Here is a 22,756-nt window from a genome sequence, read left to right on the forward strand (position 1 = left end):
ACAGTTTCTCTGAGTCCTCTGATACACAGTGCCCAGCTAGGAAGAAGAATCCATGATTCATCTCTGTATCCTGAAAGCCTAGCACAAGTATGTCCTGATATAGGGTATGTGCACAATAAATGCTTGCTGAATAGATCAATATTTAGGTTGAAAAAGAAAGAAGAAGAGGAACAAGCAGCATTCCAAATGCTGACTGATACTAATTAATCTATGTATTCAACTATGTGCCAAAATTATTCTAGGTAATGTATTAGTCAGGCCAAAAATATATATAATAATAGGACTGATCCCTACTAGGAGGTACAAAGCAAGATTCAGGAATAAGGAGTATTGGCTGCCTTTCATTGAACACTTATTTGGATCTCACTCTACCTTATTTGCTCATTGAGCAAACTGGATATGCTCAGGGCAACAAGACCACTCCTAGGTTACCCACTGGTGAGAATGACCTCTTAACACAATACAAGCTAACAATTATTGAGCATTTACCATGTGCTATACATTGTTACGTACGATCTCATTCATATCTTGTAGAGTTGCTAAATCTATTACACAGACAAAGAAATTGGGGCACAACCATATTAAGTTACCCAAGGTCTCATAGCTAGATATGACAATTCTGGAATGCAAACCCAGCTTGAGAGAAGCATTTAATTACTCCCTAGCACTGTCTGGCCTGAGATCTTAGGGGTGGTCTGCACCTACAAATTACAGGCTTTGGTATTTGCCAGTAAGAAAAAAATTGAACTCTAAGTGGCTTAACAGTATGGAAGTCCCTTAAATTTCCTATATAGATCACACATTAGAAAAGAAAAGGTATAAACCCATTGTTGGAAACATCTCTGCCTTTCAGTTCCCAGAGCCTGATCAAGACTGACCTCTAGGCTCACAATACTAACACAACCATGAATCTGATGACAATGGCCGTTCAAAAGAAATTCATGAAGCATCTGTTATGTGCCAGGTACTCTGCTGGATATTGGCATGGAAGGGGGGCGGGGGGTGTGAGGGGGAGTCCATCCCCTCTGGGGAGGAATAAAGTCTCCCCAGATTGTCCTTCTACAATCTGGAAGAAGATGTATACATAGAAGTTGGCATCACAGTCAGAGTGCCAAGTGGTGATACAGGAGCACAAGGCTAGATATTCCAAACTTGTCCTGATATCTCAACTCTTCTAAGTGGCAACTAAACAACCAGACCCAAGCAAAGACACAATAAGTCAGGTGACACAATAAGTAATATTTTGGCAGGATTGGCAAGAATAAGACTTAAAGTGGAAGACTTACCATAGCAGTTGTGGAAACTAGTAAGGAGAACAAAGAGCTTCACAAAATTCTCCTTTTTGATCTTCCTGATCTCTCAGGAAGAACATAAATAAGTTTAAAGGTAATTAGCAAATAAAGCCAAGCCCTCTCTGGCTATTTATCCTACACACCAGACAATACATCTACCACCTTCATAATATATAGCTTTGCCACACATTGGAAAAAAAGCCGTATTATCCTCATTCCTTTCATTAGTAATATCTGATATCAAATGGCATGTTAGTGTTTATGAATAACATTCACAAGTATTATATCATTTGATTACCACTGATAAGAGGGTTCTCATTTTTCAGACAAGAAAATTAATCCTCAAAGTCTTTTAATTGAAGAAAAGAGATTTAAACAAGTTCTTGACTTCAAGGTGGGTTCCACTGCATCAAACTGCCATTGTTTACAAAACACTTAACTACAGCATTAAGAATCATAGGTTTGAAAGCACTTATTGAATGTTGCTTGTTATTCTACATTAATAGCAACTGCTGCTATTTAGCAGTTTCTAAGCCCTAAATATTAAGAAAGGCCAGGGTGAAGAAGAGCTTTGAAATGACGCTCTATTTGATCAGGTTCTGCAGTAATTGTTAAAATCATATATACTTTCTTTGGATCCCTATAAAGCTTCTGCAGGATCACGCACCTGCAGTTCCAATTTGCAATTTCCTCAGCCCTCCTTTGAAGTTATTCTTGCCAATTACCTGGTGTTAATATTAATTAAATATGATTTGCAACTTGAAATGTGGTGTTATCAATGGAACTCAGCTGTAGGAATATAAAGTAAAATTTTCAATTGAATTTAAATGTTTCCTTTCATTCATAGTATTTTACAACATTAATAATACTTTTGTCAAATTGATTTTTGCCTGCTGGAAGTCATTTTTCCAAAGCAATGAACATCTGAGGAAAAAAGCTGCTCTTTATGTATTCCTTTCTTTCTGTCATTGAAAATACTTTGTTTTAATCTTGAAATGAATCCATTTCAGCTAATAGAAACTTGGTTCTTGTTTATAATCCAAGAGGGGAAAAAATGCTTTCTTTTAAAATGATACTGAGATAGTTTAAAAATATGAACAGTGGGCACTTTTTAATTGTATACTAGAAATGAAATCTCCCTGATTTTATTGCTTGACCCCTGCCAAAAAATAAATCACTATCGGCAAGTGTCAGTCACTTTATATACAAAAAAAGAATTAATTAAATTGGTTTATTGCATTAACATTTCAAACAGATTGTGCCAGTCCAACGACCTCTGCAATCCCTTCCAATTCTGAGATTTTAAGATTCCAAACACATGTCAGACAATAGTTGGAAGCTTCCAGCATTTGCAAATTAGAAAAAAAAAAGTCACGTATGGTAGAAGATTTGACAGAATCAGGTCTATTCTGCCCCCCTGTAATGTGTGCGATGACGACTCACAGGCCTGTCATCTTCAATAAGCCATTCATAAACATGATGACTGATTAAAGGAGGTGTGTTGCCATACTGTACAAATCCACAGTGAAAAGATATAATGCTTTCACAAATTCCTTTTATCTTCAAAGATAAAGTTTTAGCTTTCTTGCCCCTTATAATGATAGTGGTAGCATTAACATTTATTATCCTGTCTTCTTTTTAAAAATAATATAATAAGGTAAGACAAGTGAAAGCCTGTCTAAAAACTCAAGGAAGTCATTTTTTTTAATTTATTTTTTATTGGTGTTCAATTTACTAACATACAGAATAACCCCAGTGCCCGTCACCCATTCACTCCCACTCCCCGCCCTCCTCCCCTTCTACCACCCCTAGTTCGTTTCCCAGAGTTAGCAGTCTTTACGTTCTGTCTCTCTTTCTGATATTTCCCACACATTTCTTCTCCCTTCCCTTCTATTCCCTTTCACTATTATTTATATTCCCCAAATGAATGAGAACATATAATGTTTGTCCTTCTCCGATTGACTTACTTCACTCAGCATAATACCCTCCAGTTCCATCCACGTTGAAGCAAATGGTGGGTATTTGTCATTTCTAATAGCTGAGTAATATTCCATTGTATACATAAACCACATCTTCTTTATCCACTCATCTTTCGATGGACACCGAGGAAGTCGGAGGTCATTTTTTTTGAGTCACAAACTGCAAGCCCCAGAGCTTATGATTAAAAAATGTAAAGATATACCATGAACCTCTTTATTACACTATCATTGAAAACATCATATAAAATAATTAAAACAAGACAGAAATAGAGGATCCTGGTCCTAACAACCAAGGATGTGCAACATGGATAAGTCTTAATCAGCAGCAACTGAGTTATTCCTATCCCTTAGGCCAAAAATAAAAATAAATTAGGCCCAATAGGACTCTCTGGATGTCCATAATTTTCCAGGTGTCAATGAAAAGAGCAGCATCCTGGAGTTACAAAAAGTAGGGAGGTTGAGTAGGCAGTTCACCACAGCATAAGGAGTGTGATCCATTGGGAAGCTCTTAACTACCTAGAAGCCTAGGAAAGACAGATTCAGATCCCACTATGTACTCTAGTCTGGAACCCTGAATTATCCATTAGATCACTCCATCTACCCAAGTAGCCAGGATAGGGAGTGTAAAATTCTGTAACATTCCAAAAGGAACTTCTGAACTGGTTTTGTTATGGGCTTCTCCATTAACCAAATTCTGTCTACTTAGCACCTCTCATCCTCATTTCTACTGTATTGTCCTTCTGGTATACTTCACATTCCTGTCACTGTAAATTTGCTTCCTAAGTACACCCATATTCACTACTACTCCCTATTACAGGTATTAAATTGTGTCTCCCAACAAGATATGTTGAAATCCTAAACCCAGTACCTCAGAATGTGACCTTATACGGAAATAAGGTGATCACAGATGCAATTAAGATTAGGTCATACTGGAGTATGGTGGTCCTTTAATCCAATATGATGGGCATCCTTATACAAAGGGAAGACACAGAGACAAGCATAAGAAAGGAGAAGATTGTGATATGATGACAGAAGAAGATATTGGAGTGGTGCCTCAACAAGCCAGTGAACACCAAGGATAACTAATAAAAACCAGAAGCTACAAAAAGAAATGAAGGATTTCCCCCCTACAGTTTTCAGAAGTAGCATAGCCCTGCTAACATTTTTATTTCAGATTTATGATCTCTAGAACTGTGAGACTATGCATTCCTGTTGTTTTAAGCCATCTAATTTGTGGCATTTTGTTATGGTAGCTCTAGGGAGCCAATGCACTCCCCCTCTCAAGGACACTCCTTGATTCTCTGCCACTATACCACACATGTTCAGAGAAAGTTTCTGTTCTCCTATGAAAATCTGCTCAATATACTTGAATTTTTTCTCAAGAACTCCTACCATCTCCCATCATTGAAATCTTCTTCAAAGGAGACTGAGAGTCCCCTCATAGCCACAAATCCATCAAGATAAGAGAACACTCTGCCATACTCAGCTTTGCTAAGTCTAGGCCATTATTACCACACATTTTTTCCATTTATGCCAATTTTCCTCAGCTTTAGTGAGATTTAATTCACAAATGAAAATTTTATATATTTAAGGTATACAACATGATGCTTTGAAATATGAATATACTGTGTAATGATTACCACAATCAAGCTAATTAACATATCCATCATGCCACATAGTTCCTATTTGTGTGTGCGTGTATGTGTGTGTGTGGTGAGAATACTTAAGATCAACCCTCTTAGCAAATTTCAAGTATACAATACAGTATTTTAACTATAGTTACCATTCTATACATTACATCTACAGAGCTTATTCTTCTGGCATAACTGAAAGTTTGCACTCTTTAGCCAACATTCCCCCATTTCTCCTACTCCCTAACCCCTGGCAACCATCATTCTACCCTCTGCTTTTATGAGTTCAACTCTTTCAGATTCCATATATAAGTGAGATAAGGCACTATTTGTCTTTCTGTGTCTGCCTTACTTCACTTAGCATGTCTCCTCTAGATTCATCTATGTTGCCACAAATGACAAGATTTCTTTCTTTCTTAAGGCCAAATAGTATTCTTATATACCTTTTCTTTAACCATTCATCCATCAATGGACACTTAAGTTGTTTCCATATCTTGGCTATAATGACTACTACCACAATGAATATAAGAGTACAGATATCTCTTCAAGGTACTGATTTTTTTTCATATATATACCTAGAATTAGGATTGCTAGATCATAGAGTAGTCCTATTTTTAATTTTTGAGTAACCTCCATGTAATTTTTCATAATGACTGCACTAATTTACACTCCTGCCAACACTGTACAAAGGATCCTTTTTCTCTGCATCCTTACCAACTCTTGTTACTTCATACCTTTATATAAATCTTCTCCCCAAGAGTCTAACCTCAGCCCCTTTCAATCCTCACTCTACATGTTCTACCTCAGCAATTACCTTTCCCACCTCAATTATCAACTTTGTGAGAATAAGCTTCAGGTCTATATTTCAGTTCCTCTGTTAGCTCTAGACAAACATTCTTTGATGTTTTTCTCCAAAAAGATACGTATTGGTACCTCCAATTTATTTTATTTGTAGCCAGACTACACTTCCCATCCAATCCCAAACCTACCTCTCCATTTTACTGACTCTTTCCTATTTGTGGCACTTGTATTCTCCCAATTGCCAAGGTTCAGAATTTCAAATTCCACTTTAATTTTTTTTCTTTCTCCCAAGCTCTACTTCTAATCAATTGCTAAGTTCCATAGACTCCACCTCACTAAAATCTCCCAAGTCTGTTGCTCTTCCATTTCTATTGTCACTGCCCTATACCAAGCGAAGACTGATATTGCAAAGGCCTTTCAATTGGTCTCCCCATCTTCCACTTCTCATTAATACAATCTTAAATACACATTCTGATAGATCCCTCTCTCTTCAGCAGTTTCCTTCATTGTCTAGAAGATGAATAAAATTACCTCTCTGGAGTTGAAATATTCAACTGTGTGTCCATGTCAAATCTTTCAATTTTGTCTCCTATACTTTATGACACAAACTATGCTCTCATCAAATTATGCTATTTGCTGATCTCAAATACATTTTTGCCCTTTCAAAAAAGAATCCTATAGTCAAGAATACCTTGGCCTGATATCATAACAGCTAGGATGTCAAGGGACTATTTGTCTTTATTTTATCAAGTAACTCCCATCCTGCTCACCTAGAAGGATCTTGGCTAGATAAGAGCCATCACAGATGTCTGTCTGCATTCATGACCATCATTCACTCATTTTCTTCATTCTCCAAGATTCACAGATGCTTCCCCCAAGTCTCAGATTTATTAAAATGAAAAATGTTCTAATCAAACCATACAAGCAATTTATCACTAAACAGGTTTTCACTTCACTATCATTCCATTATGATCTGTCTGAATTAATCAGAGAGGAAACACTGGAAGCCTCAATTTACACTGAAATTTCTTAGCAATCAATGTTTCTAGAGTGAGAAATTCAGAACAGAGTATGGGAAAATTTTTAAGAGTTGGGAAAATATATAATTTTATTAATAGGCAGACATTCCATACAATGAATTTATACATCTCCTTCTCAGTCAAGATACTAAGATTTTTAAAAACACACTACTAACATGACAGAAATGTCATCAATGTTGTAGTAAGAGAAGCGAATGTTACAGAACTAATGAATTTTCATCAGTCATCAGATCATTTCAGAATGGGTTAAGTTGCTACCATTTGCTATTCCCATTAATATCATTGTCATGTAAAAGGTTTAATTTTCAGCTATTTTTGTTCTAGATAAAAATCTTTGTCATTAAAATGAGGGATGATTTTGATATTTAATATATTCCATGGCATACTCTAGTGTTGAACCAATTTGGCCTTTTCAGTATTCTGCATATTAATTGACAATCCAGCCCTCCTCCATTGCCCAGATAAGTGAGAGCTGAAATAGAATGGACAGCCAATCAAGTCACAGAATACTGAAAGGATCAACACAGAAGAAATGTGTTGCTCTAATCAGGAGCATATATAAGGCACTAAAATTATTTTATCTCATACTAATGACTAAGATAGAAACAGGAATAATAAACGGCACCATCTGAATCATTTTATGTGACAGTATTACCAAAGTAAAGCAATGCTCCCCAAAAGTGAAAACTAAGTATTTCTTTTTTCAGTCAAAAGAATAAAACTGCGATCTCACTTAACTTTTAGAACAATGAATTTTATCAGATTCTACAACAACTGGCAAACTATGTCCTATATTGAATTTTTCATAGCAATCTGTTTCATGCACACAAAATGTGACCTGTAGTTGAAAAATGTACAGGATCACTGCAAAAAAATGTATCATTTCAATACATACTCTATTAGTTTCCTTCTCTTGTTGAATTATCACTCTGGTGAGAACTGACATCAGCTGCTTAAATAATGCATTAACTCTACTTCCAGAAGCTGTTGTTTTCATTTGAATGGGCATTTACTCTAAGATAAACTTGGGATTCTTAACCAAGAAGATAATATAACTTGTCATCATTTAAAGTTCAACTGAATGTTTGAATCATTTTTATAGCAATAATGATGTAAATTAAAATTTCAAAAAACAAAGATTATGGTATCATGGACACTAACAATAGGTGTGGACAGTTTTCCAATTAAATCAATTAACCCAATCTGTCCAACAACCAACCCCAGGCCTTTTCTACATTTTCTGCAATAGCACAGCACTAGAAGAAATTTTTTTTTGGAAGAAATATTAAATATACTATTGTATGCAATAAATGTTCATGCCCTAGTACATGCAGAATAGATCCCAAGCATCTTCAACTCTTTCAAGAAAAACCTTTTTTCCAATAATATAACTTTAAGACTCATCCTTGCTAATTCTAGATAAGCCCAAATCACTCTCATGGTCTTTTCCTGAGCTGAAGCTTCCAAGAAAGACAACAAATTATCAATATAATTTCTTCCTTCAAGTTCAAAATCATTCAAAAACAGCCAAGAGGCACTTTAATTTTTCTACAAAATATTGTTATTACTCTTAGAGAAAAATATATACAGTTTTTTCAATAATTCTTAATAAGAATAATAGTATTTGTTAAGTAACAATGTCTCCTTTCACCCAATTTTTTTTATTTTTATAAATTTATCTATTTTTTTATAATAAATTTATTTTTTATTGGTCTTCAATTTGCCAACATACAAAAAATAACACCCAGTGTTCATCCCGTCAAGTGCCCCCCTCAGTGCCCATCACCCATTCACCCCCACCCCCCCGCCCTCCTCCCCTTCCACCACCCCTAGTTCGTTTCCCAGAGTTAGGAGTCTTTATGTTCTGTTTCCCTTTCTCCCTTTCTGATATTTCCCACACATTCTTCTCCCTTCCCTTATATTCCCTTTCACTATTATTTATATTACCCAAATGAATGAGAACATATAATGTTTGTCCTTCTCCGATTGACTTATTTCACTCAGCATAATACCCTCCAGTTCCATCCACGTTGAAGCAAATGTCACCTACCAAATTATATTGCTGACCAGTCACCAATAAGATTTGCACTTTAAGTTGTCTTCTGTTTTGTTCTGTTTTTTTTTTTTTTTTTTCACATAATGAAATGGATTTACAACCTCATGGCTAAACATAGATGTGGTGAAATGCCTACATATATTTGGATAAGCACCTTGAAAAAAAAGCCCAGGACAGAGCTGATCAGCACCTTGTTCTAACCAAAATTTTACATACTGCTCTTCATTCCATTGTAAGCTACAGAGTATAAGGTAAGAATTATAAATGCAAAAAGTCAAATATGACAATAAGAATATTGCTGAAGTATAGCCTTGGGGGCTACTTCAGTATTGTTTTAAAATGATTACCAGTCTTAATCCCCCTAGTGTTGGATGTTAAATTCCACTGCCTTTTTTTTTTAATTTAATGACTTGCTAATGTAAACTTCCATCTAGAACAATCAAATAGTATGTCATTTATTCAAATTTACAGTGGCTCTAATGTGCCAGCAAACTCCCTCGTCAAAACAGACAACTTTAAAAAATGTTCACCTGAGTCAGGAGCTCTATTTCCTAAATTAGCACCAAAGTGTCACCTTGATAGACCATGAACAATAAAATCACTTATAATAAATCCAACTTCCCCCTAGAGTGGACAGCCTGGATGCATCTGTAGGAGCTCTAATTATTCCATACAGATCAGAGAGCACTTGGAGACACTCAGACTTCTACAACTTGTCACCTCCAAATGCATATAAATATATGCTTACCAATTTCCCTTGATATCTGAGTGAAGGCCTCCACACCACTTTCTCCATAGTTGCCCTCAGAAGCCAGTGTTGACACATAATTCCACCCCAGTGCCGTGACAATGTCCACCATGGCTTGCGCTTGGTAGGAATCTGGTGGGACTACCCGAGAGAAGAAGTCATACCTGGTGTTATCACTTAGCTCTGGGGCTGTGGATGCATAGCTGATTTGAGGTATCTGTAAAATAAATGACAGATTATTTCAACCCATGAGAAATCTTGTTGAATGATGAATTGTCACATAAGAGATTAGCCAAAGCTATACCAATAACCTAGACATATCAACCTGAAGCCAAAATATGGTTTTGTGACCACCAATTTTATTTTTATTTAGTATTTTATATAAGTCTCTAGGCTCCCTTTCTTTCAAAACATATTTCTAAACAGCAAGAAAGAACTTAGTATTGCTTCAGGTTCTGAAGCCAAAGCAAAACATTTGTGCTTTTTGTTGCTTCTGTTTTATACCAGAAATGATAAGTTCTGGCACAAAAAATGAAGCCAAAATGAAGGTATAATACATACATACATCAGAAAAGGTCACCTCTGAAATTGTATTTGGCTTTAGGACATAAAGGCTACACGATCACAAACAGAATTTAATATGAGATTTTTTTTTGGCACTTGATACCATTTCAGTCTTAAGATTATACTTTTAGTAAATTACTTTAAATATATAGTTTTACGAGTCTATTCACTGTTTATTGATATAATCACTGAGTACCACAAAAATATTTGGGAATAGCCAACTATGTATCTTCTAATAAAAAGATGTTCCCAGATGTCCACCCCCAAAATTACAAAATCTATACCATAACTTCTTTAGAAAAAGAGACTATTTTCTTACATATATAAGGTGAATTGCCAGATTCTGAAAACTAGAAATCCTATGTCATTTATCCTAAATAAATTCAAAGTAACAAATTAACTATATGCCATAAATCTCTCCCTAAAAAAACTCTTAAAATGTAACATTTACTCATATATTCAAGTGAGGACTTTTACTCTACCAGTGAAAAGTGCTAGGATAGAAGAACACATGGATGTTAAAGACGTAGAGTGGAAAGACATTCAGGCTAGATGGGCACAAATAATGTAAAAAATCTGGCAAACACGGTGGGGAAGGACATTTCAGCCACAAAGCACTGCATGTCCAAAGGTATAAAGTCAAGAAAGAGTATGGTAGATTCTAGGAATTGCAGTGTTTCACATGGTGGGAATACAGGATAGAAAGGGAAAAACATCAGGAAATAAAACTACAAATAAAGACACATAAAGAGCTAGTCATGTATGACAAGAAATGTGGATTTTATCACAAAGGAATGAGGAAGCACAGAATGACTGTAACTAAGCGGCATAATCAGATTTTTGTGTTAGATCACATTAGCAGCAGTGGAGAGAGTAGTAGCCTTCAAATTCCAATGTACACCTAGCTAGCCCCATTCCCAAAAATTCTAACTTGGTATGTCTAGAGGCTTAGAAATCTACATCTTAATATGCTCTCCAGAAGAATCTAAGGCAGATGAACCCAAACTATGCTTAGAGATAAACTAAAGGAAAGCCATGCTAGATGCAGGACAACCAGTTAGAAAATTACTACAGAAATCTAAGAAAGTATGCAAACTGAACTAAGACAATGATGCAGGAGGGTGGGAGTGGGGAAGAGTGTAGAACCTATAAGTACCTAAAAAACAAGGTAATGTGTAGATAATAAGGGGAAATGTGGAATGACTCCTAGTTCTATGGCTTTGGTAACTGGGTAGATGATGTTTACTATTTACCAAGACACACAGAAAGAGATTTGGAAGACAAAATTTATGAGTTTAATTTTTTATTTGCTTTTTTTGAGCTTCCTATGGAATTATTGAAAGCAACTAAAAAGTAGCCAATAATATTGGGGATATGGAGTTTAAGAGTTATCGGGACTAGAGATAAAGAATGGTGGGGGCATAAGGAAGCAGGTAGTTAAAGCCATGGGGGTGCATGTGATCACTCAAGGAATGTATGAGGGTGAAAGAAAGACAATTTGGGAGTATGAGCTATGCAACTGTGCATCTCACCACTCCTCTGCTGCCATGCCGTAGTGTGAAAGTTCGGAGGTCAAAATGACTCCAAGATGTCCTAATTTAGGTTGCTTCATTAAAGATACAGATTTGACTGGTATATAAAACAATTAACTTTGCTCTCCATCTGATCCTGCAGTTAATGTTAGTACTAAGATGTCAAAGAGGCTGCAATTCCATCTTCCCACATAGGGCTAACTGCATAGCCTGGAATCTGTCACCCACCATGACCCTGACCAGTCCACAAGGAGTGGACTCTCCTCTCGACATTCTTGAATAGCTCTCATCATCTGAATGATCTTTCATGGGTCTAAAGAGTCCTACTCCATACCGACAGCCAATAAAGTGAAACTAAACTTTCCAAGACACAAAAGCCTCAGTTACTCAGGGAGCAGTTAGAACAATGTGCTTGGAGCTCTCCAGGGTGCTGCAGGATCCATTCAGTTTCTCTGTAACCTGTACCTATATATATATTGCCTATAACAATGATTTAGCCTATTTAACCCTCAGTTCTTCCTGGTCCTGTTCTCCTGATGGGACCATATTAACTTGCTTATCAACATTGTCGGACCATAAAACCAGCCTGACCTGCCTCCTTCCTTTCCCTTTGCTTTGCTTCCTTTGATAGATACACTGGCCCTATCTTGTCAGACTGTTCACTTAATTAAACTTTGTGCCTTTGTAGTAACGGACTCCTCAGCAAGGATACCCCTTCAAATCTCCAACCACACACCAAATCTGGGCCTCTTTTATCTTTTGTTGCTTACTTCTAAATAACCTGGGAAAGGGATAATGAATGACTCAGTGAGATCTACCTTTTGCTAAATAAAACTTTCCCAAAGATCAAGAGCATATGCATTTCTATATTCTAATGAAAGAGATTCAGTAGCTTGACTTTCATTTTGGAAGGAATTCTGTGCATGTATGAGTGGTTTGTGTATTTGTAGGAAGAGATAGGGAAACATTCCATAGCAAATTCTATAGCACTATACCATTCCCTTGTCCTGTTTGGATATATAATAATCCTCCTACTTCCTCAGCTACTCAGAGTCCAGCAGTAAAATGCCTTATACAATCCCCACCTTGCCTATAATAATGAGCCACCCCTCTCTAAAAATGAGCACAAAGTGTGAAAATTGAGTGTTTGAAACCAAAACTAATTATCTCAAATTACTACCTTCAGTCAGTCACTTTCAGGGCTGTTTAATTAGCAGTCAGCATCATGTTTAGGATTAATTAAACAGGTGTAAAGGGTATATAAAATAAAAATACAGATAGAGAATGGTTGTTTGAATAATTAGGTAAAGGATTTCCTCCCCAAAGCCTTGAGGAGTTTTCCCTTTGCAGATCAACATGTGGAAAAGTAATGTGAGAGTCCATGTCTGTTTTCATTTTCATTTTTCATTTTCTCCATTTTTGCTATGTTGCAGTCTATAATAATAGACATCAGGTACTGATTATATTTTAAGACAGTTTCTCAAGTTGTCATAAAGTCACATCTCATTTTAATTTTATTGTGGCTGACCACTAAGCATTGGCTCACTGAACATTTTAATTTCTGTGCCAGCATTCCCAATATTTCCACTATTCTCAAATTAACCCCCTACTGGCAATTGAAGTGGGAATTTTTTCTTAAAACCTGTAATGTTTCTTTTTTTTTCCCTCTACTAAATCCATCCTAACTAATCCCTTCAGCCTAGAGTTTTATTTACTAGAAAAAAACAAGAATTAAAAAAGAAAAGTGAAAAAAAAAAGTAATGAGGGGCAGAAGTGAAGAGGGAAATGAGAAAGAAAAGGAGAATGTACCAAAAAAAGATGCTGTTAGGGAAAGCATTCTGCATCAGCTTGTTACTTTGTAACAAGTAACATCCTTCATAAGTCTCTGTTAACTCTTGCTTGCCCATTTAAAAGATAACCAAACTCTTCAGTCTGGGTCACCAAACCCTGATATCAGACTCTGCCCCATCCTCCTTCCTAACCTCCTATCTTCCCTGTCATGTCCTGTCTGTGTATGTACACCTGCCTATGCTGTTCCCTATGTAGCCTGTTCTGTCCACCTGATGATCTTCTGCTCAAATTCTATATCCAACTCAAAAGTTACCTCCTCCCTGGGAAGCCTTTGCTAATTCTCTCAGGCAGAGCTGTCTTTTCCTTCTACTCACTTCCATAACCCCCACTATCTGACATGAGAACCATGACTGTGTGCTGGCATATAAGCCTTCTACAGACAAACTCTCTGTTGATTTATTTGCTATCCCTCACATCTGACAAAGCAAATACTCAATGAATATTTGAGGACAATTAATTAATTAAACTGTGGCAGGAATTTTTATGCAGATTCTTCCCCCACAGCTTTCTGCCCTGCATTCCACCAAAATATTAGACAGACTATTCTCCATTTGCCCTTCTTACTCACTCTCCTTCCTGCTGTATGTCCTAGGAAGCTGCCCAATGACTATCTCACTTGAGTTCCCTCACCTCAGGCTTCCATCTGAGTTTGGCCATTGGGAGACACAACAAAGATGGGAAGGTAGGAGACAGAAGTGAGAGTATTGATTTTCCTGACTCCTTCCCCAATCAACTCGGTGTTTCTCTATTTAAGGCCTCATTCACTGCTGAATTTCTTGTAAGGTTCTAGTGACCACTCTCTACCCTTACCTCTTCAGATCTTCCCAGTGTTGCCAATTCCTGAGTACTTCCCATCCAGTGTTGGGTCCTTTAACAATGCCCACACCTTATAAATAATAACTTTGTGTTAACCTCTCTCCCATTACCCCTTGAGTGTACCAGAAGCCTTACTAATATACCCACTCTTCCAGGTCTCTGCAGAAGAGACATCAACTGTCGTGTTTCCCCACCCTTAGCCCTGCCCTAACTGCTTAGCCCTTTGCCATCCATTTCCCATGTAGCCTTTTCTACCACTGTCCTTACATGACTGCTTCCTTTCTTTTCTCTTTCAGTGCCTTATAACATCAAATTGCATCACTTGAAAATACCTGTCATTTTTGCTTTTTATCACTTCTTATTTTCCTTGTGCTGAGTTTCCATAAGAAAAATGATGTGTAGTTAAATTAAGGCCATATTTCCACTCAAATAAAGCATATTTGAGGCAATTAATTGCATAAGTCAAGATACTCATCACCATATTTTTCTGAAAAATTGCTTTAGCTTCCAATTTTCTGACAATTGGTTTGGTTAGGAAAAAACTCTTCTTCCACTACATTTTCACTTGAGTACACAGAAGAAGAGATTCCTACTCCCAACCTTACCTCTCAGGGGGTGGGGGGGCGGGGGGTGTTATATAATGTGTACTTTCTACTTAGATCGCTACCTCTTACCTTACTCTCCCCAAAGGGAGAAAGGACAGAATGAAAGGTCAGAATCTACACTAGTGGGGCAAGAGTAGCTAATGAGCTCTGCCTTCATTCTCTGACCTGCCCACACACATACCAGGCTTCTTTTCTCCGTATGGCAAGGAGACCAGACTAGTCCTTCCTTCTTGGGGAAGAAGCCCGCCCTTCCTCTCCACATTCCACTGACAACCAGGTGTTGAGGGGAGGCCTAAAGCCCATGTCACTGGTTAAATAAGCTGACTTCAAATCTTCTGTGCAGGCAGAAATGAATCCTAAGGTTGAGATGTTGTGTGGGAGTAGGAGGCACCATTTTGTCAAGTCCACACTAAATGCTTTCCAACCGAGTTCTTAACATACAGTTGTATGTCTGAGGAAATTATTTGATGTTTGCCCAGTTGCTAATAAAACTAATTATTTGATCTACATTTAGCTAGTCATTCTGTGAATCTTGGACTTACAAACTCTAAGAGAGGCCCAAGTCTGATTTAGAACGCAAGGAAGCAAAAGTTCTATTTTAGAAGAAAAAATTCAGTTATAACCTCTTGGATATTTTAATAAAAATAAACAAATATATATAGTAAGTATATATTTTAAATAAAAGTTAGCAGATATTATAGTACTCTCATGACTATTCTCTACTTCTTCTAGATAGAATCCCAGATTTTTACCTAGGACTTGGTCACTCAGAAGAAGACTACATTTCTCCAGCCTTCTTTGCTATGATTATTAGCAGTGGTGAAGTTATCTTTTGAAATGTTGTTTTAAAGGAAAAGCACATGTCTTTCTCATGCACCTCTCTCTTTCCTGTTGGCCAGAATTTGGACATGATGTTTAAAGTTCAATTAGCTATATGAGGTCATGTCCCAGTGATGGTAGGGCAAAAAAGTCACAACCTAGTCCAAGTCGTTGCATTATTTGTATTCCTAGAACTACTTGATTGTTCTTCCTGCTGCCATTCTTGCCTCTCTCAAATTTATTGTACACCAGTAACCAAATTGATCTTTCAAAAAAAATCAGATAAAATAAAATAATCTCATTCAAAGCCCATCAATTTTCTCCCATTGCTCTTATAATAAATCCCAAACTTCCTCCTGCAGGATCCTTGTGATTTGGCATCTGACATCTTTCCCTTCACTCACCTGATCCAGCCACAGTGGCTTTCTTTCTGTTCCCAGACCCAGCAAAGCTCTTTTTCCCTTTTAAGTTTCATGCCTATTGCTCCATAGTTTTGCACAAGTCTTCCAGACTTTTCTCATCCTTCAGTCTTAGTTCAAATGTCTTCTACTGAAACAGACTTTCCTTGATTCCTTCCTATGGTGGTCTCCTCACCCTCATTAGTTCCTCATCATCCTATATATTTCCTTCATTACACTTGACCACAGCCTGTATTAATTAGCATATACCGTTTCCCCTACTAAAATGTATTCTACAGGGGTCATCTTTGTGTTGTTTACAACCATAACATGAGCTTCTAGCACATAGTAGAGGTTCAATACATATTCACTGAAAGAAAAATTAATACATCCAATCCATCAATCAAGGACCCCTTTTATTATTTTTCTCCATGCATTGTGATTTTGAAAGATTTTTCTATAAAACTATTTAAGTAAAAATTCACTCATTTCCCATTTTCTTTATTACTCAAAGATCTACTCATTTGCTAAAGCTTCTGATCAGCAGGAGATATCTCTTTTTACCAAGCTGATAGGTGATAAAATTCCAGTTCAAATCAACCAAGTGCCATTTTAGTTGTAGCTGTGCAGGCTCATTGTAGGGAAACATACAACTGCCACTAATAAATATTTTAAAATATTTGCCCCTTCTTGCTTATCTTCATCTGTAAAATGGATATTCTAGTCAGGGCTGAAACTGCTTCTATCTCCCTTAAATGGACTATGTTTCTCCCTGCTTCCATGACTGAGTCTGACTGCACATGAGAGGGTAAAATGGGGTATTACTGAGATGCAAAGGGGCTGATGGACTTAAACACAATAAATATTCATTCATGGTCCAGAAGCTTACAATTCTACTTCAGCTGCCTTTTTTGGGTTTCCCACTGTTTGTATATCAAAATACTATGGATAAGCATAAAATTTGCTTTGTCTGTTCAAAACACTATGAACCTTCCATTCATTTCTCTCAGTTTCTGGTTTGACAAAGATGTCTGAAGAGCCAAGACACCCCCTTTAGGTAGCAACGAGCCACCTAAAACACAGTTCAGAAGAAGCCTCTCAGAAACCTGGCAAATTTAAGTCTTCCTGTAAGACACTCATATACATCTGAGGATAGGTTTGCAGACAGAAGACAATTTAAGACCTGGGTCACACACATCTTCACCATCAATTCCTGCCCAAAAGATTTTTGTTCTTGTTTATCTCTACAAACAACCTTGTCCATTGATTGTCAAACTTAATAGTGGAGGAGGTTAGTGAGGTGGGTTCCTCATGCTGTTCAATAGCATCATTGGTTTGCTCTGTTAAAGATCAGCTTGAAGCTATGCTCTTTCCTCAGGGGGTAGTGTTTGCCCATGCACTTCTTCAGTAATGCTGGCCTTAGCAACAGCAGCCATCACTATGATAACTTCCTGCCACCTGGTCTTGGGATGGATTTATTGTTGTTACAGAACCAGGTCCAGGAAACTATAATGATTATAGCCATTTAACTGTGCATTTCAAATGTGACTACTTTTCTGGTATGAAAACCACTAGCACTTGTGGCAAAACAGGAGTATATAATCAGAAATTAGATAAAAATAAGAGTGTTGGAGCCAGAAGTCAATGTCTAGCATTGACCTTCCCCTCCTCACACTGTCTTATGCTGTCATGCTCCTCTCAACTTCACAAAAATGAATAAGGAGTGAGACGGAAAGGAGGAAGGAAAAGTAGAGCCAAAGAGTAGAATAATAATGAAGAGTGATGACTATCCTCAGTTTGCTTCCAAAAACATAAGGAAATACTACTCTTCTCCCAAACCAAGACCTACTCAAAGCAATCCTCACTGCGCAGTGGACAGATAGTAACATTCCTGTTTGTATAAGTCAGCGCCAAGTGTAAAATTCAGTTCCTGGCTCTCTTCTCAGTTCAGTTCCCACAGTTGATTCAAAGGGACACAAACTTTTGTGTGTTGACACACAGTGGAGCTTAGTAAAAGATAAGGAAAGGAAGTCTATTGATACAGGAAATTGTGGAGGCCATAAAGAGAGAGAGAGAAAGAGAGAGACAAGGAGAGAAAATTTACTGTACTCTATTTTTATCCTTCTCTCCCACATCAGCTCATTCAGAGTAAGCAAACTCTATCTACACACCCACACTGAAAAGGCCTGTGGTTAATTAACATAGCTGAGTATAGCATGATGTTGGTACTTTTAAGGTCACAAGTTTAATTTCATTATGGGCCAGGATGTAGACTGTACCCCTCACCAGGACCTTTCTCCTCACAAATGCACAGCACAAATAACAAAGCCAACCAGAGAGAGGAGAGACAAGGTCAATTCATTCTCACTCCTAGATAAATAATTCAAAGATGGCTTGCTACTGATGTGAATCTGAAATTTCAGAGGCAAATATGAAGATCTAGTCATAGTAAGTACACTTTCTTCAAAACATAAAGAGTACATTGTTGTGTGTGTGTGTGTGTGTATATATATATATATATATATATATATATATATATATATATGAAAGTATACATATATATTATACTTACAAAGTCATTTCTTGGTTTCACATAATCCATTTGGATATTCTACTGAATTGCTATATGGTACATTTTCTCACCATTTTTTCAAAGGTTTCGTAGGAGTCAGGGAAGTGGCACACTCAAATTAGGGTAACTCCATGAGGGTTCATAAAGGGACTATTTTGGAGGCAGGAGCAGTATTTAGGCAATGGCGGTGTAAAGCCAAAATCCAGTAAAAATCCAAAAGGGGCAGTTGTCACCTCTGAGCCCTATGGGCTAGAGAAGAGAGCAGTTATAGAACGCAGAAGGAATCATGAATGAAAGCCATCTTGAGAGAAGCAATGTCTTCCCTGGGGAGACACAGCCAGCCCCTGGTAACTCCACAGAAAGGGATCCAAAAGAATCATACCTTGACCTCCTACTGGTTCTTTCCTTGACCAAACTCCCTGAAAATCAAGGAGTAAGGGAACCTGTTGATATTGTCTAGACAAAATTGTCTCCCAAAACAGTGAACAGAAGGCAAGAGAAAGAAGGTGGAAATGAGGGGCAAGCAGACAATATCCATCTCAGGTATCATTTATCACTGATCATTAGACATTTTAAATAAATTTACATACAACTGTGCAGATTTCCATCTTCCTATATTATTTTTTCATAACTTGATGATTTCAAATACCTTTGGCAGAACACTTATATTAGGACAGTTTAGTTTGACTACTGGAAATTCCAACCCTAAAATTAACCAATTCAGTTAAAATTTCTTTTGAAAAATAAGTAATGCCCTGTTTGAAAAAGAACAGCAATGATGTTAATCAAATTGGTAATGACATTCTAACCTGTTTATTTAAAATGAAAGACAAGCAATCCGTGAACATGAAGAAATTTACATATAAACAACCATAATTATACCCTATAAGATTAATAAACTTTTTTTTATGTCTGCTAATTACATTTTACAATGAGAAAGCACAGTAGGTCCTAAGGGAAAGAGTTGTTATAATCTATCAACTCACTAGTAGTGTGGGAATTGTTAAGCCTAACCACCCTGCATATATTCATCCAAAAGTTCTAATAGCAAGTTGGATTTAAAACTTCCACTTTTTAAGGAAGAGACTTTAATATTCCAACTAGTTCTGCGGTTCTTCTAATGTATGGTTTCTCCTGACCTTCAATTTTTCCTTATTCAAAAATAAATGAACGCTATTTTTTTCTAATTTCCATACATTTCACTACACTGTAATTTCTAGAAAATGATAACTAGTACATATGCAAAACTGCAAATTAAAATGGTTAATTCAATACACAAAATTTTTCTGATTTGTGATTAAATTAAATATAATGTCTTTTTAATGGTTACTTTTTGATTAGTCCATTCAACAAATTAGCTCCCACTACATTCCAGACACCATGACAAGCTCTGGATATAGGGCAGCAAACAATACATGGCCATTCCACCCCTACAAAGCATACGGTCAGATGAAAAAGGCATTAAAGAAACAATCACCCAAATAAATATTTAACAGAATTGTAATAAGGACCATGAAAGAGAAGTATAGGCTGCAAAGAGTAATGGGGTAACTCATCTTCTCTGAGGGGGACTGGGAAGGCTTCCCTGAGGAAATGACATTAAGCTGACACATGAAAAGTAAGGGAAAAAAGACAAGGAACACTGAACACCAGCCACAGAATTTCTCACTTCAGCCTTTCTTCAAATGTGTAAACCACCCAATTTGTACAAGTGAGGAGGACGGGCAGTTGACTGACAGGTACTTAATTTTAGAGTACCTGTCTCTAAATTTTAGGCTGCATAATATTATAACAAAGACCATCACTGCCCATGCTTTTCGCACATACTATTTTCAACAAGTATATGTATAATTTGGGTTCTCATATCAGAACTATTTAAGAAAATATGTAATTTTCAGTAAGAAACCACATTATGTTCTCATAGATCCTGAGGTTTATAAGGGTCAGGAATGAATGAACAAATGAATGGATAGATAGGAAATGAAAGAATGGATAAATCCAGCAGAAATTAAGCCCATAGGGGAAAAAAAACAACTTTAAGGCAAGAGCACGGGGGTGGGGGGGAAGCATATTTTATATTACTTATAAGCTCTGATACTTGTTTCCTTTAGGAAAGTAAAAAAGTGATTGAAAAGTAAAAGAAACACTTCATTTTCACTCAGGCAGTGAAGCCTTTGGGATAGTATTACAAAAGACACGAGAAGGAGGCTAGAAATAACCCTCCCCCTTATAATAATAAGGAGAATAATTTGGGCCTTTTCCCCCCTTACAAGATAATATGCATTTTCAGCACCTCTCAGGAGGAGGAAAGAGAAGTAAATGGATCTGTCCACCTCTGAAAACTCTGCTCAGTGACCCAGCATCCCAGAGAGACAAGGAGAATGTCATTCCCTGATTTCATTATTTCTAACTACTATTGCCATAATTCCACTGGATTCTCGAGTAAAAAGATACCTTCTTGGAAAAGTTTTCATGCAGCTTGGGATTTTGAAATGAAATCTATCTCTAAATATTCTTTTAAACAAAAGGTGGGGAAAACTTCTCAATGAGTCCCTTACGGCAGTAAAAATTTTCTGTGAAGAGATTTTTTTTACATGAGTATGAAAAATTGATCGATTATGATGTGTTAACATTAGAAAAACCAAAATGATGCTGTGGCATGCTCTTAACATCATTTGCTAAATCACTTAAAAATTTAACTCTCCCACCCACTCATTCCCATCACTGCTGACTTCAAACTATCACCTAGCATTTAATTTTCCTCTTCTGCTGATTTCCTTGCTGTGCAATCACCACTGTGGTTCAATTTTTCCCCCAAGCATGTCAGCAGTAAAACATTAAAAAAATAAAAAGTTGGTAATTATAACCAATGAATTGAAATCAAACTTTAAGCTGGCAAGTATTCCATTTAGACTGGCATTTTATCACTCAATAATATACGATCTGAAACCTAAAAATGAGGTAGAATGTTGATAAAGACATTTGTCTCTGCAAGTAAGTTTCCCGATTGACAATTTCTTGGATTTTCAGGGATTACCCACATTCACTGATATCCTGGTTTTAAACTTATTATTTATCCTCCAGCTGGCATTCAGGTACTGATTCTAAACACCAAATACCACTGGAAATTTTCATTTCCTTTATGTTGTATAAGCTGGTGAATTCGGGATGTTAGAAGAAGTTAAGGTCTTAATTACATCTCCATTGACATAGGAAAAAACCCCACCACATTCCAAAAACCAAATAGTTGATTTCATAAATGGCCATCATTGGATAATAGCAAAAGTAGATGGACAAATGTAAGTGAGTCATATTCTATTATTCTACTACATATTGAAGAATGTGCCAAGCACATGGTTCCTCTGCCAAGCAACATCACTAAAACCTTAGGCTCCAAAGGGCAGCACATTAAGTTTCTCCAAAATGAACTAATTAGCCCTTTTATTTCCATCTCTGCCCCATCCACAATATTTTTTTGAGACTATGGGAACCCTGGGTGGCACAGCGGTTTAGCACCTGCCTTTGGCCCAGGGCGCGATCCTGGAGCCCCGGGATCGAATCCCACGTCGGGCTCCCGGTGCATGGAGCCTGCTTCTCCCTCTGCCTGTGTCTCTGCCTCTGTGTGTGTGTGTGTGTGTGTGACTATCATAAATAAATTTTTAAATTTTTTTTTAATTTTAAAAAAATATTTTTTGAGACTAGCTTACTGCTCTTGATAAACTTCCTTTATATGTCATATCCCACCTGCACACCTAATGAAACTCTATGTGTGCACGTGTGTGTATGCATGCACACCTATACTTATGTATGTGTGTTTGGTTGATTTTGCTAACATTTATTTAACATGTTATACTGGCCGAGAACTTGCTAAGTGCTCTATCCCAATTTTATGGATCAAAAAACTGAGACCCAGAGAAGTTGAGTAACTTCCCTGAGGCTAAATAATTTGTAAATGGTAGAATGGAATTCAAACATAGGCAGTGTGAATCTTGACTCATCTCTTAAACACCTCTACCCTCTACTAACCTTACGTCTATTTTAAAACGTTCATT

The 22,756-nt window shown here is 36.9% G+C and overlaps 1 protein-coding gene across 8 annotated transcripts in view; it reads right to left on the minus strand.

The window, feature by feature from the left end:
* Positions 1-22,756, minus strand: part of GRM8 (glutamate metabotropic receptor 8) — a 731,564-nt gene that overhangs the window by 571,058 nt on the left and 137,750 nt on the right. For all 8 annotated transcript variants that reach the window (XM_072784432.1, XM_072784437.1, XM_072784436.1 and 5 more), the window contains exon 3: positions 9,548-9,764. In XM_072784432.1, the coding sequence (XP_072640533.1) occupies positions 9,548-9,764 (217 nt within the window). The remainder of the gene's footprint in view (positions 1-9,547; positions 9,765-22,756) is intronic.

This window comes from Canis lupus, chromosome 18 (assembly GCF_048164855.1).
Source record: "Canis lupus baileyi chromosome 18, mCanLup2.hap1, whole genome shotgun sequence".
NCBI lineage: Eukaryota > Metazoa > Chordata > Mammalia > Carnivora > Canidae > Canis > Canis lupus.